General features: G+C 54.4%; 1 protein-coding gene across 8 annotated transcripts in view; it reads right to left on the bottom strand.

Moving 5' to 3' along the window:
* Positions 1 to 14,236, bottom strand: part of LOC139268782 (2-5A-dependent ribonuclease-like) — a 103,009-nt gene that overhangs the window by 45,064 nt on the left and 43,709 nt on the right. For 5 of the 8 annotated variants that reach the window (XR_011594107.1, XM_070887469.1, XM_070887473.1 and 2 more), the window contains exon 8: positions 12,235 to 12,327. The exons of 2 other annotated variants lie outside the window; for them this stretch is intronic. Coding sequence is in view for 5 of the 6 variants with exons in the window: in XM_070887469.1 (XP_070743570.1) it covers positions 12,235 to 12,327 (93 nt within the window). In the remaining variant the exon portion in view is untranslated. Of the gene's footprint in view, positions 1 to 9,503; positions 12,328 to 14,236 lie in introns of those variants that run through there. One more of the 8 variants, XM_070887474.1, reaches the window with a different exon arrangement.

Below are 14,236 nucleotides of genomic sequence, written 5' to 3'. Positions count from 1 at the left end.
CTGTACCGCCAGTGCATCTGTTAGTGGCTACCTTGCTTGGTACCAGCAGAAAGCCGGGCAGAAACCCACTCTGCTGATCTATGCGGCAACAGATCGTTTCACTGGCACCTCCAATCGCTTCACCGGCAGTCAGCAGTCCAACACGTTCACCCTGAGTATCAGCAACGTTCAGAGCGAGGATGTCGCAGTCTATTACTGTCAGCAAGGGTACAGCTCCCCTCTACACTGTGATACACAGCTGTACAAAAACCTCAATATACACAGCCCCACCTCCTGTACTGACTCACCTCACAGTTATATATAATAATGGACACACAGCCCCACCTCCTGTACTGACTCACCCCACAGTTATATATAATAAAGGACACACAGCCCCACCTCCTGTACTGACTCACCCACAGTTATATATAATATATAATAATGGACACACAGCCCCACCTCCTGTACTGACTCACCCCACACCCCCCCAACACCTGGGCTGGTTGGCAATAGATGGCCATTTTTAAGGGGCGAAGACCGGAACACATGTCACAATGAACCGCTCTGATGTCACAACAAAATGCTCTGATGTCACAACCACTTCATGACGTCATTAAACAGTTTCAATCTCCAACACATGAAAATCCTAATTTGGAGGTGATGCTGCTGGAAATGTCTGTGGGACTCTCCCATTTCTGCACCTTTTGCCACAAGGACTTTGAGAGTCTGTGGTGCGGAGGGTTGTTATTAGGAAGAGCCAGCTGTTCAATCCAAAATGGCTGCACAAAGTGCTACAGACTGTGTATTTGTGCCTGAGAGAGCAACGAGGAGAGAGCTTCAATCTATTTAACCCTTCGATCCCTGGCTGCCGTCTGAACACTAAGCCCGAGTTGGCAGAGGCGGTGACTATACATTATTCCCGCTGTTATTCTGCGCCATGCTCATTCATCTCAACCCGTGTTAATGTTTCCCTGCTCAATGGTACTGCTCCCCACGGCAAATCCAACCAGAGAGATTTCTCAACTGGGTATGAAACATGGAGAAGCAGAGATGGGCATGGACTGTGTGGGGCACTAAAGGACAGTAGGTAATAAAACAGTAGGTAAGGACACGGGGAAAAGGGGGGGATGGGACCAAATGATGGACCTGGGCAAGTCCGACAAGGAGGCTGTCCTGCCGGCCAGAGCAATGGTGAAATACACTGGCCTCAGCCTGCCTGGCATTGTGGAAGGTCAAGCAGCTCCAATCCTTACCGCCCCAGACTGTCAGCCAATCACCGTGGCTTCCTCCTTCGGAGAGCTGTTCAAATCTCCACGGGTTTCACAGCTGCAGCTCACAGACACGCTGGTGAGCAGATTGTTGGGGTGTTTGCTCTACACTTGTCCAGTTGCTGTGTGTCACGGGCCTGGGCAACATTACAATTGGAGCTTATTTCTGGTCTCATAAAATGACGGGCACATTGATTAGTCTGAGCTTTCGACCATACATCTGCAGCATAACTAAGACCGCCTAGTTCCATCTCCGTAACATCGCCTGTCTCCACCCTTGCCTCAGCTCATCCGCTGCTGAAATCCTCATCCATGCCTTTATTACCTCTAGACCCGAATATTCCAATGCACTCCTGGCTGGCCTCCCACATTTTACCCTACGTAAACTAGAGATGATCCAAAACTTGGCTGCCCATGTCCTAACTAGCATCAAGTCCCGCTCATCCATCTCGTTGACCTACATTGGCTCCGGGTTAAGCAACACCTCGATTTCAAAATTCCCATCCTTATTTTCAAATTCCTCCATGGCCTCGCCCCTCCCTATCTTTGTAATCTCCTCCAGCCCCACAACCCCACCCCCTGCAAGATGTCTGCGCTCCTCTAATTCTGCCCTCTTGAGCATCCCTGATTGTAATCGCTCAAACATTGGTGGCTGTGCCTTCTGTTGCCTGGGCCCCAAGCTCTGGAACTCCCTCCCTAAACCTCTCTGCCTTTCTACCTCTCTTTCCTCCTTCAAGATGCTCCTTAAAACCTCCCTCTTTGACCAAGCACCTGCGCCAATTTCTACTTATGCAGCTCGGTGTCAAATTTGTATCCCATAATACTCCTGTGAAGCGCCTTGGGATGTTTCACTACGTCACTACGTTAAAGGTACTATATAAATACAAGTTGTTGTTGTTGTGGGGAACAAGGAGAACCAGAAGGAGGCGCTGTCGAGCCTCTCCAAGAACATAATCCAGTTGAGAGCAGACACGATCCAACTGTTTGTAGACAAAACCCACACAAGGATTCAACCGCTCTGCGATGCCGTGCGATAAAGTGCGGGCTGAAGCGCTCAGTGTGCTGGGGAACTTGGACAAGGGGGAAAGAGGAGGGTCCAGGTGTTGCTGCACCTGGATGGAAACAGTGAGCAGGTCACCAGGACCTGTCGTTAAACACTGCGCTCGGTATTCCCACGTATTGGATCTGCCGAGGCTTCCTCAGTAACTGAGAATGATCCAGGGGAACCCAACAGGGGCTACATGGACTTCCTCAGTAACTGAGAATGATCCAGGGGAACCCAACAGGGGCTACATGGACTTCCTCAGTAACTGAGAATGATCCAGGGGAACCCCACAGGGACTACATGGACTTCCTCAGTAACTGAGAATGATCCAGGGGAATCCAACAGGGGCTACATGGACTTCCTCAGTAACTGAGAATGATCCAGGGGAACCCAACAGGGGCTACATGGACTTCCTCAGTAACTGGGAATGATCCAGGGGAACCCCACAGGGGCTACATGGACTTCCTCAGTAACTGAGAATGATACAGGGGAACCCAACAGGGGCTACATGGACTTCCTCAGTAACTGAGAATGATCCAGGGGAACCCCACAGGGGCTACATGGACTTCCTCAGTAACTGAGAATGATCCAGGGGAACCCCACAGGGGCTACATGGACTTCCTCAGTAACTGAGAATGATCCAGGGGAACCCCACAGGGGCTACATGGACTTCCTCAGTAACTGAGAATGATCCAGGGGAACCCAACAGGGGCTACATGGACTTCCTCAGTAACTGAGAATGATCCAAGGGAATCCCACAGGGGCTAAATGGACTACCTCAGTAACTGAGAATGATCCAGGGGAACCCCACAGGGGCTACATGGACTTCCTCAGTAACTGAGAATGATCCAGGGGAACCCCACAGGGGCTACATGGACTTCCTCAGTAACTGAGAATGATCCAGGGGAACCCAACAGGGGCTACATGGACTTCCTCAGTAACTGAGAATGATCCAGGGGAACCCCACAGGGGCTACATGGACTTCCTCAGTAACTGAGAATGATCCAGGGGAACCCAACAGGGGCTACATGGACTTCCTCAGTAACTGAGAATGATCCAGGGGAATCCAACAGGGGCTACATGGACTTCCTCAGTAACTGAGAATGATCCAGGGGAACCCAACAGGGGCTACATGGACTTCCTCAGTAACTGGGAATGATCCAGGGGAACCCCACAGGGGCTACATGGACTTCTCAGTAACTGAGAATGATCCAGGGGAACCCCACAGGGGCTACATGGACTTCCTCAGTAACTGAGAATGATCCAGGGGAACCCCACAGGGGCTACATGGACTTCCTCAGTAACTGAGAATGATCCAGGGGAACCCCACAGGGGCTACATGGACTTCTCAGTAACTGAGAATGATCCAGGGGAACCCCACAGGGGCTACATAGACTTCCTCAGTAACTGAGAATGATCCAGGGGAACCCAACAGGGGCTACATGGACTTCCTCAGTAACTGAGAATGATCCAGGGGAACCCAACAGGGACTACATGGACTTCCTCAGTAACTGGGAATGATCCAGGGGAACCCCACAGGGGCTACATGGACTTCCTCAGTAACTGAGAATGATCCAGGGGAACCCCACAGGGACTACATGGACTTCCTCAGTAACTGAGAATGATCCAGGGGAATCCCACAGGGGCTACATGGACTTCCTCAGTAACTGAGAATGATCCAGGGGAACCCCACAGGGGCTACATGGACTTCCTCAGTAACTGAGAATGATCCAGGGGAACCCCACAGGGACTACATGGACTTCCTCAGTAACTGAGAATGATCCAGGGGAACCCAACAGGGGCTACATGGACTTCCTCAGTAACTGAGAATGATCCAGGGGAATCCAACAGGGGCTACATGGACTTCCTCAGTAACTGAGAATGATCCAGGGGAACCCAACAGGGGCTACATGGACTTCCTCAGTAACTGGGAATGATCCAGGGGAACCCCACAGGGGCTACATGGACTTCCTCAGTAACTGAGAATGATCCAGGGGAACCCAACAGGGGCTACATGGACTTCCTCAGTAACTGAGAATGATCCAGGGGAACCCCACAGGGGCTACATGGACTTCCTCAGTAACTGAGAATGATCCAGGGGAACCCCACAGGGGCTACATGGACTTCCTCAGTAACTGAGAATGATCCAGGGGAATCCAACAGGGGCTACATGGACTTCCTCAGTAACTGAGAATGATCCAGGGGAACCCAACAGGGGCTACATGGACTTCCTCAGTAACTGGGAATGATCCAGGGGAACCCCACAGGGGCTACATGGACTTCTCAGTAACTGAGAATGATCCAGGGGAACCCCACAGGGGCTACATGGACTTCCTCAGTAACTGAGAATGATCCAGGGGAACCCCACAGGGGCTACATGGACTTCCTCAGTAACTGAGAATGATCCAGGGGAACCCCACAGGGGCTACATGGACTTCTCAGTAACTGAGAATGATCCAGGGGAACCCCACAGGGGCTACATGGACTTCCTCAGTAACTGAGAATGATCCAGGGGAACCCAACAGGGGCTACATGGACTTCCTCAGTAACTGAGAATGATCCAGGGGAACCCAACAGGGACTACATGGACTTCCTCAGTAACTGGGAATGATCCAGGGGAACCCCACAGGGGCTACATGGACTTCCTCAGTAACTGAGAATGATCCAGGGGAACCCCACAGGGACTACATGGACTTCCTCAGTAACTGAGAATGATCCAGGGGAATCCCACAGGGGCTACATGGACTTCCTCAGTAACTGAGAATGATCCAGAGGAATCCCACAGGGGCTACATGGACTTCCTCAGTAACTGAGAATGATCCAGGGGAATCCCACAGGGGCTACATGGACTTCCTCAGTAACTGAGAATGATCCAGAGGAATCCCACAGGGGCTACATGGACTTCCTCAGTAACTGAGAATGATCCAGGGGAACCCCACAGGGGCTACATGGACTTCCTCAGTAACTGAGAATGATCCAGGGGAACCCAACAGGGGCTACATGGACTTCCTCAGTAACTGGGAATGATCCAGGGGAACCCAACAGGGACTACATGGACTTCCTCAGTAACTTAGAATGATCCAGGGGAACCTAACAGGGGCTACATGGACTTCCTCAGTAACTGAGAATGATTCAGGGGAACCCAACAGGGACTACATGGACTTCCTCAGTAACTGAGAATGATCCAGGGGAACCCCACAGGGGCTACATGGACTTCCTCAGTAACTGAGAATGATCCAGGGGAATCCCACAGGGGCTACATGGACTTCCTCAGTAACTGAGAATGATCCAGGGGAATCCAACAGGGGCTACATGGACTTCCTCAGTAACTGAGAATGATCCAGGGGAATCCAACAGGGGCTACATGGACTTCCTCAGTAACTGAGAATGATCCAGGGGAATCCCACAGGGGCTACATGGACTTCCTCAGTAACTGAGAATGAACCAGGGGAATCCAACAGGGGCTACATGGACTTCCTCAGTAACTGAGAATGATCCAGGGGAATCCAACAGGGGCTACATGGACTTCCTCAGTAACTGAGAATGATCCAGGGGAACCCAACAGGGTCTACATGGACTTCCTCAGTAACTGAGAATGATCCAGGGGAACCCAACAGGGGCTACATGGACTTCCTCAGTAACTGAGAATGATCCAGGGGAATCCCACAGGGGCTACATGGACTTCCTCAATAACTGAGAATGATCCAGGGGAATCCCACAGGGACTACATGGACTTCCTCAGTAACTGAGAATGATCCAGGGGAACCCCACAGGGGCTACATGGACTTCCTCAGTAACTGAGAATGATCCACGGGAACCCAACAGGGGCTACATGGACTTCCTCAGTAACTGAGAATGATCCAAGGGAATCCCACAGGGGCTAAATGGACTTCCTCAGTAACTGAGAATGATCCAGAGGAATCCAACAGGGGCTACATGGACTTCCTCAGTAACTGAGAATGATCCAGGGGAACCCAACAGGGGCTACATGGACTTCCTCAGTAGCTGGGAATGATCCAGGGGAACCCAACAGGGGCTACATGGACTTCCTCAGTAACTGAGAATGATCCAGGGGAATCCAACAGGGGCTACATGGACTTCCTCAGTAACTGAGAATGACCCAGGGGAACCCAACAGGGGCTACATGGACTTCCTCAGTAACTGAGAATGATCCAGGGGAATCCAACAGGGCCTACACACACCCCCCACCATACACACCCCTCACACACACCCCCTCACCCACACACACATACCCCCCACCCATACACACACACCCTCCACCCCCCCTCACTCACACACACCCGCTCACCCACACACACCCCCTCACCCATACACACACCCTTCACACACAAACTCCACCCTCACACCACCCCACCACCCCCCCTCACACACACATTCCTCGCGCACATCCCCCCCCCCCCCCCCACAGACAAGATTGTGCATGACTATATTGGTAGTAGTGATCATCGCACAATCCTTTTTGGGGACAAGGGGCTCAATGTTCTCCGGTCATTTGCGCCGTTTTTTTGGCGTATTTATTTTTTCCAAGTTTCCCATGCGATCTGCGCCGGCGTAACTGACTTAGTTACAATTTTTCTAAGCCAGTTTTTTTTGACGTTCCCTCTTGTCTGCGCTGGTTTTTTCAATTGTTCGCAGTTTGGCCAATATTTTTTTCTCTTCGGTCGGCGTATCTGGTCATTCCCGAAAAACCTTCTGGTGAGTTAAGAAAACCAGTGCACATTGACAAATCGGCGCTGAGAGACGCCATTGTTTTTAAATCGAAGATTTTGGAGGGAGTCAAGAACACTGTCAAAATTAGTAATAAAGTTCAACTTTTTTTTACCTGTCAACGTAGAAGTGTAAATTTGTTGGATTTCACATTTTTTTACTCACTCACATGCCATCAGCGAACGTCTTGAAGCAGGGCTGGAGGGTCGTAGGTTTGTCCGGCAGAATCGGACACAGTGGCTCAGGGTTCGGCTACAAAACAAGCCGTGGGTGGGGGAGGGTGAGGAGAGAGAGAGAGAGGTGCCGATCGGAAGGCTTGGAGCCCGGGGACAGGGAGGGAGAGACACAAGACTACAATTAGTAAAAGCTGGGGGCAGGTAGAGGAGAGGAGAGGTAGAGAGAGGTGCTGATCAGAAGGTTTGGAGCCCGTGGAGGGGGAGGGAGAGAGGTCACAAGACTCAAGGGGAGGGGGGGAGAGAGGAGAAGTCACAAGACCTTTGGGTGTGGTCCATCCATACAGACCTAAAGAGATACAACTGCGAACCTGTGCTGCCTGCTTTCCTGCCGTTTTAGCTTCTTTCAAAGGTTAAATTTAAGTATAGGGGCAATACTGACAATGCCATACCTTGTGCGAGCCTTCTGCATCATGGTGCTGCGTAGGAGACAATTGATTCGACTTCATCGCATCAGGAAGATCAGAGCCCATAGGGTGCTGGGCAGGAGGCCTTACCCACCCCGGGTACACCTGAGTGATGCAGACTGTGTCAGAAGGCTGCGTTTCCGCAAAGAAGTTGTAAGTGAGATCTGTAAGTTGGTCAAAGCAGACCTGCAACCTAGAAGCATCAGGAGGGCTGCTTTGTCAGTTGAAGTGAAGGTTACAGTTGCACTTTCATTCAATGCCTCAGGATCATTTCAAGCTACAACTGGGGATGTGTGCGCCATCTCTCAACATGCAACACATGTCTCCATTCGCCAGGTCACGGCTGCACTGTACGCCATAGGAATGACTTCATAAAGTTCCCCATGGCCGCCCAAGCAATCTCTGACAGGGCTGTGGGCTTCTCCAGGATTGCTGGCTTCCCAAAGGTACAGGGCTGCATTGATTGTGAGGAGGAGAGTATGGAGGGTGCGGAGGAGTAAGGTGCAGAGGAGGAGGAGGAGGGGGAGGGTGCGGAGGAGGAGGGTGAGGGGGGGAGCAGCAGGCATGGAGGATGGACGAGCCAAGGTGCGGTTTGGGAGGGCCGTGTGTGACCCTCATTATACAGAGGTTCCAGTAAACCAGAGATCAGACGCCGATTGTACTACACCAACAAAGGGCGTTGGGCACAGCACAGCCCGATCACCCTGCACACGGCACAAAATCAGCATCCACTGCCTCACTGGCGACCGACTTCAAATTGTCCCAGTGCCCTCCACCGAGTGGCCGTCCTCCCCCAGGGGGTCATCGCCAGCGTACGACCCGCACACCGCACAGAGTGCAGCGAAGCTCGGCCGCACCTCTATCACAATCCCACCCCCAGGATCGACAGCAGAGAGGTCCTCCCTGGGCTCTGGGGGTCTTGGGTAGGAGGGCGGCAGCAGTTAGGGGCCCCTCCACCTCAGGCCATCCTGAGTTTGCCCAACACACCCGGGGCAAACATGAGAGACGGAGATGGGGTGGGGGGGGGGGGATTTCCCTCTCCCCACCAGCACCCTGGTGGGCATGGGAGTTCGATTAAAATCATCGATCAGTTCGAGCAACACCCGGGGGATGTCAGGGTGCGGCTGCATAAGCTCAGCCTCATCAACCTCGCCCGCGCCCCACATCGGCCTCGCGCCCCCCCCCCCCCATCGGCCTGGCACCCCCCCCACCCCCCCAATCGGCCTCACCCACACCCCCCCCCCCCCCAAGCCTCCTGGATGCCCGGCTCGGCGACGAGTGACGCTGTGGATCCATGGTTCCCCCTCCCCCCGCAATGGATAGGGCTTCTTTCCCACCCCCTGGGGGGGCACAGGTGGAGCTGTCCTACCCTCTCGAGGGATGGGCGGCTCCCCCTGACTATGCAAGAGGGTGGCGACTCCCCCGACTGTGTGGGGGGGACGATGACTCCCCCTGACTGTGCGAGGGGAGGGAACTCCCCCTGACGGTGCGAGGTGGGGGGAGGTGACTCCCCCTGACTGTGCGAGGGGAGGGAACTCCCCCTGACAGTGCGAGGTGGGGGGGGGGGGGCGACTCCCCCTGACTGTGCGAGGCTGTGAGCGGGAGTGGAACTCTCCCTGACAGTGTGAGGCTGGGAGGGGGAGGGGAACTCCCTCTGACCGTGTGGGGGAGGTGGGGCGACTCCCCCTGACTGTGCGAGGGGGGGGCAACTCCCCCTGACTGTGTGAGGTTGGGGGGGGGGGGGGGAACGGATGTGGGACGGGCATAGGTGTGGGGACGGTGTGGCGATGGGTGAGGGGACGGGCATGGTGTGGGGGGGGGTACTTTCCAGTCGAGCCAGTAGGAATACTGAAGTCTTTATTCACAGAGACACACATTACATCCTGTGCACCCCAAGGTAAGTTCTTCCTTCACAAGCCTGCTCCCATATATATGAACACAAGCACGTCCCCAATTAATACCCACCACCGGAATACAATGAACACGGAACGGCAAAACACGGTATGTTAGTTAGTTCCTATCTACAGCCCATAGTGAGGGAACCTTTACTCTGCGGAAGCAGCCACCACTAGCCTGTCTTGCTCATTGACTCACACACCAGGAGCCCAGACCCAGAAGCTGCTGTGTGAATGCCTCTCCCACAGTAACTCTCAGCAGTGGCACAGGAACACTTCCTCCTGAGCAATAGTTTTAACTCAACAACTTTACATTTGCTGCAAATCAGTCTCCTGCCACCCCCTCATCTCCGTCACACTTACTCTTACTCTCGGGTGATGTCAGCAAGCCCCCTTCTCCCATCACCCACCCTGAGACGTACATCCCCCCCTCCCCCAACACCCACAGAGACACACTACACACTACACCACACAAAGGGCAGTGGGACTCTGGCACTCTGTTCCCCAAAAAGCTGTTGGTGGTGGGGGCGGGGAGGCGCAGGCTTCACTCCATCCAAAATCTCTCAGTCTCAATTCCCAGTAGGGTGGGTGATGGGGGCTGTAGGGTGGGTGATGGGGGGCTGTACGGGTGGAGGAGGGGGGCTGTACGTCTCAGGGTGGGTGATGGGGGAGGGGAGGCTGTATGTCTCAGGGTGGGTGATGGGGGAGGGGGGCTGTATGTCTCAGGGTGGGTGATGGGGGAGGGGGGCTGTATGTCTCAGGTTGAGTGATGGGGGAGGGAGGCTGTATGTCTCAGGGTGGGTGATGGGGGAGGGGGGGGCTGTACGTCTCAGGGTGGGTGATGGGGGGGGGGCTGTACGTTTCAGGGTGGGTGATGGGGGAGGCTGTATGTCTCAGGGTGGGTGATAGGGGAGTGGGGCTGTACGTCTCAGGGTGGGTGATGGGGGGGGCTGTATGTTTCAGGGTGGGTGATGAGGGAGGGGAGGCTGTATGTCTCAGGTGGGTGATGGGGGAGGAGGCTGTATGATGGGTGATGAGGGAGGGGGCTGTACGTCTCAGGATGGGGGAGGGGGCTGTACGTTTCAGGGTGGGTGATGGGGAGGCTGTATGTCTCAGGGTGGGTGATGGGGGAGGGGGGGCTGTACGTTTCAGGGTGGGTGATGGGGGAGGGGAGGCTGTACGTCTCGGGTGGGTGATGGGGGAGGAGGCTGTATGGTGGGTGATGAGGGAGGGGGCTGTACGTCTCAGGATGGGGGAGGGGGCTGTACGTTTCAGGGTGGGTGATGGGGGGGGCTGTACGTCTCAAGGTGGGTGATGGGGGGTGCTGTATGTCTCAGGGTGGGTGATGGGAGAGGGGTGCTGTACGTCTCAAGGTGGGTGATGGGGGGGCTGTACGTTTCAGGGTGGGTGATGGGGGGGCTGTACGTCTCAAGGTGGGTGATGGGGGGGCTGTACGTCTCAAGGTGGGTGATGGGGGGGCTGTACGTCTCAAGGTGGGTGATGGGGGGGCTGTACGTTTCAGGGTGGGTGATGGGGGGGCTGTACGTCTCAAGGTGGGTGATGGGGGGGCTGTACGTCTCAAGGTGGGTGATGGGGGGGCTGTACGTCTCAGGCTGGGTGATGGTGGGGGGGCTGTACGTCTCAGGGTGGGTGATGGGGGAGGGGGCTGTACGTCTCAGGGTGGGTGATGGGGGAGGGGGCTGTATGGATGGGGGATGGGGGCTGTACGTTTCACGTTGCTGTACAAGAGTTACCGTGCTGCAACTAAAGGCCGTGCGTTCGACGTTCTGAAGTTACAGCTAGTTTCAAACTCCTGACCTGACGGCTCAGAGATTGCTGGACAGATTGGACAGGTTGGGGCTTTTTTCCTGAGAAAAGATAAGACTCAGAGGTGACCTGATGGAGGTCTTCAAAATGATGAATGGGTCGGACAGATGTGGAGAGAATGTTTCCACTTGTGGGAGAACCCAAACCTAGGGGCCATCAATACAGGATAGTTACTGATGAGTCCAATAGGGAAATAAGAAGATATTTCTTCACTCAGAGAGCAGTGAGAATGTGGAACTCGTGACCACAGGAATCACTCAAATGCATGGGGGAAAAAGGATTAGAAAGATACGCTGACAGGCTGAGATGGAGTAGATGGAATGGGGGGAGACTCGAGTGGATTATAAACACCAGCACAGACTGGTTGGGTCGATGGGGGCCGGTTTCCGTGCGGTATATTCTATGTAATTCTGTGATTTTATGTAATTCTCTAGTATCAGCTGTGGCTCAGTGAGTAGCACACTTGCCTCTGAGTAAGAAGGTTGTGGGTTCATACTCCACTCCATAATCTAGGCTGACACTGAAGGAGTGCTGCACTGTTGGGGTGTCAGGTTTTGGATGTGACAGTTAAACCGAGGCCCGGTCTCTGTTTTTGGGACCTTGCTGTGTGCAAATTGGCTGTCATGTTTGTCTGCAAAACAAACTGAATACATTTCAAAAGTACTTAGTTGGCTGTGAAGCGCTATAGGGTGACCCGAGGAGCTGAACGGCACTATATAAATGCAAGTTATCTCTGAATATTGTAACATGTGGTTCTGGCTGATAACTCAACAATCCTCTGTGTAACCACCAAAGAGATAATCCTTTGGAGGCAGGAGGAGCGCTTAATCTGTTGGAAAGTGTTTGACCCACTTGGTGTCCTTCACAGCATTGTAGACCGAGATGACGAGATCTGGAAATAAACCGAAGCAATATTTCTCTGGGTGCACAACTATAGTCTGGATTCTGAAAAAAAGCAAATGAGAATAAATATATTTGAGCCAATGAAGATTTTTCTTACTGAGCCCGAAGTGCTGAGTTTTAGTCTTCAGCACTCACCAGGGTTCCAAATATCAATGTTAAAGACATCTAACTGGTCAGCTGGAGTTGCTCCATATAGAGTCAACAGAAATTTACAGCACAGAAGGAGGCCATTGCGGCCCATCGTGTCCGGACCGGCTATCCAGGATAATCCCATATTCCAGCTCTTGGTCCGTAGCCCTGTAGGTTAGGGCACTTCAAGTGCACATCCGTACCCCTGGTTAGGAACAGGTCCCTCAGCATTTCTGCAAGCTTTGAACAGAAACACTGTTGACGCCCGCCCTCTGCAAAAGGCAGCAGCTCACACTCGGGTACAATTGCACCGGCGCAAACCGCCAGAGAAGCAGCTGGAACCGCTGTTTGCATCAAAGCTATGGCTGTGGATCAGGGGAGCCCCGCACACACTGCCCTGTGGGGTTTGGGTTATCAGGGGAGCCCCGCACACACTGCCCTGTGGGGTTTGGGTTATCAGGGGAGCCCCGCACAAACTGCCCTGTGGGGTTTGGGTTATCAGGGGAGCCCCGCACACACTGCCCTGTGGGGATTGGATTATCTGGGGAACCCCGCACACACTGCCCTGTGGGGTTTGGGTTATCAGGGGAGCTTCGCACACACTGCCCTGTGGGGATTGGGTTATCTGGGGAGCCCCGCACACACTGCCCTGTGGGGATTGGGTTATCAGGGGAGCCCCGCACACACTGCCCTGTGGGGATTGGGTTATCTGGGGAGCCCCGCACACACTGCCCTGTGGGGTTTGGGTTATCAGGGGAGCCCCGCACACACTGCCCTGTGGGGTTTGGGTTATCTGGGGAGCCCCGCACACACTGCCCTGTGGGGATTGGGTTATCTGGGGAGCCCCGCACACACTGCCCTGTGGGGTTTGGGTTATCTGGGGAGCCCCGCACACACTGCCCTGTGGGGTTTGGGTTATCAGACGAGCCCCGCACACACTGCCCTGTGGGGTTTGGGTTATCAGACGAGCCCCGCACACACTGCCCTGTGGGGATTGGGTTATCAGACGAGCCCCGCACACACTGCCCTGTGGGGATTGGGTTATCAGACGAGCCCCGCACACACTGCCCTGTGGGGATTGGGTTATCAGGGGAGCCCCGCACACACTGCCCTGTGGGGATTGGGTTATCAGGGGAGCCCCGCACACACTGCCCTGTGGGGATTGGGTTATCAGGGGAGCCCCGCACACACTGCCCTGTGGGGATTGGGTTATCTGGGGAGCCCCGCACACACTGCCCTGTGGTGTTTGGGTTATCAGGGGAGCCCCGCACACACTGCCCTATGGGGTTTGGGTTATCAGGGGAGCTTCGCACACACTGCCCTGTGGGGATTGGATTATCAGGGGAGCCCCGCACACACTGCCCTGTGGGGTTTGGATTATCAGGGGAGCCCCGCACACACTGCCCTGTGGGGATTGGATTATCAGGGGAGCCCCGCACACACTGCCCTGTGGGGTTTGGATTATCAGGGGAGCCCCGCACACACTGCCCTGTGGGGATTGGATTATCTGGGGAGCTTCGCACACACTGCCCTGTGGGGTTTGGGTTATCAGGGGAGCCCCGCACACACTGCCCTGTGGGGATTGGATTATCAGGGGAGCTTCGCACACACTGCCCTGTGGGGTTTGGATTATCAGGGGAGCCCCGCACACACTGCCCTGTGGGGATTGGATTATCAGGGGAGCTTCGCACACACTGCCCTGTGGGGTTTGGATTATCAGGGGAGCCCCGCACACACTGCCCTGTGGGGTTTGGATTATCAGGGGAGCCCCGCACACACTGCCCTGTGGGGTTTGGATTATCAGGGGAGCCCCGCACACACT

Source organism: Pristiophorus japonicus, chromosome 8 (assembly GCF_044704955.1).
Source record: "Pristiophorus japonicus isolate sPriJap1 chromosome 8, sPriJap1.hap1, whole genome shotgun sequence".
Taxonomy (NCBI): domain Eukaryota; kingdom Metazoa; phylum Chordata; class Chondrichthyes; family Pristiophoridae; genus Pristiophorus; species Pristiophorus japonicus.
The sequence above is the reverse complement of the archived record's forward strand: the minus strand, read 5'-3'. Positions and strand labels throughout refer to the sequence as shown.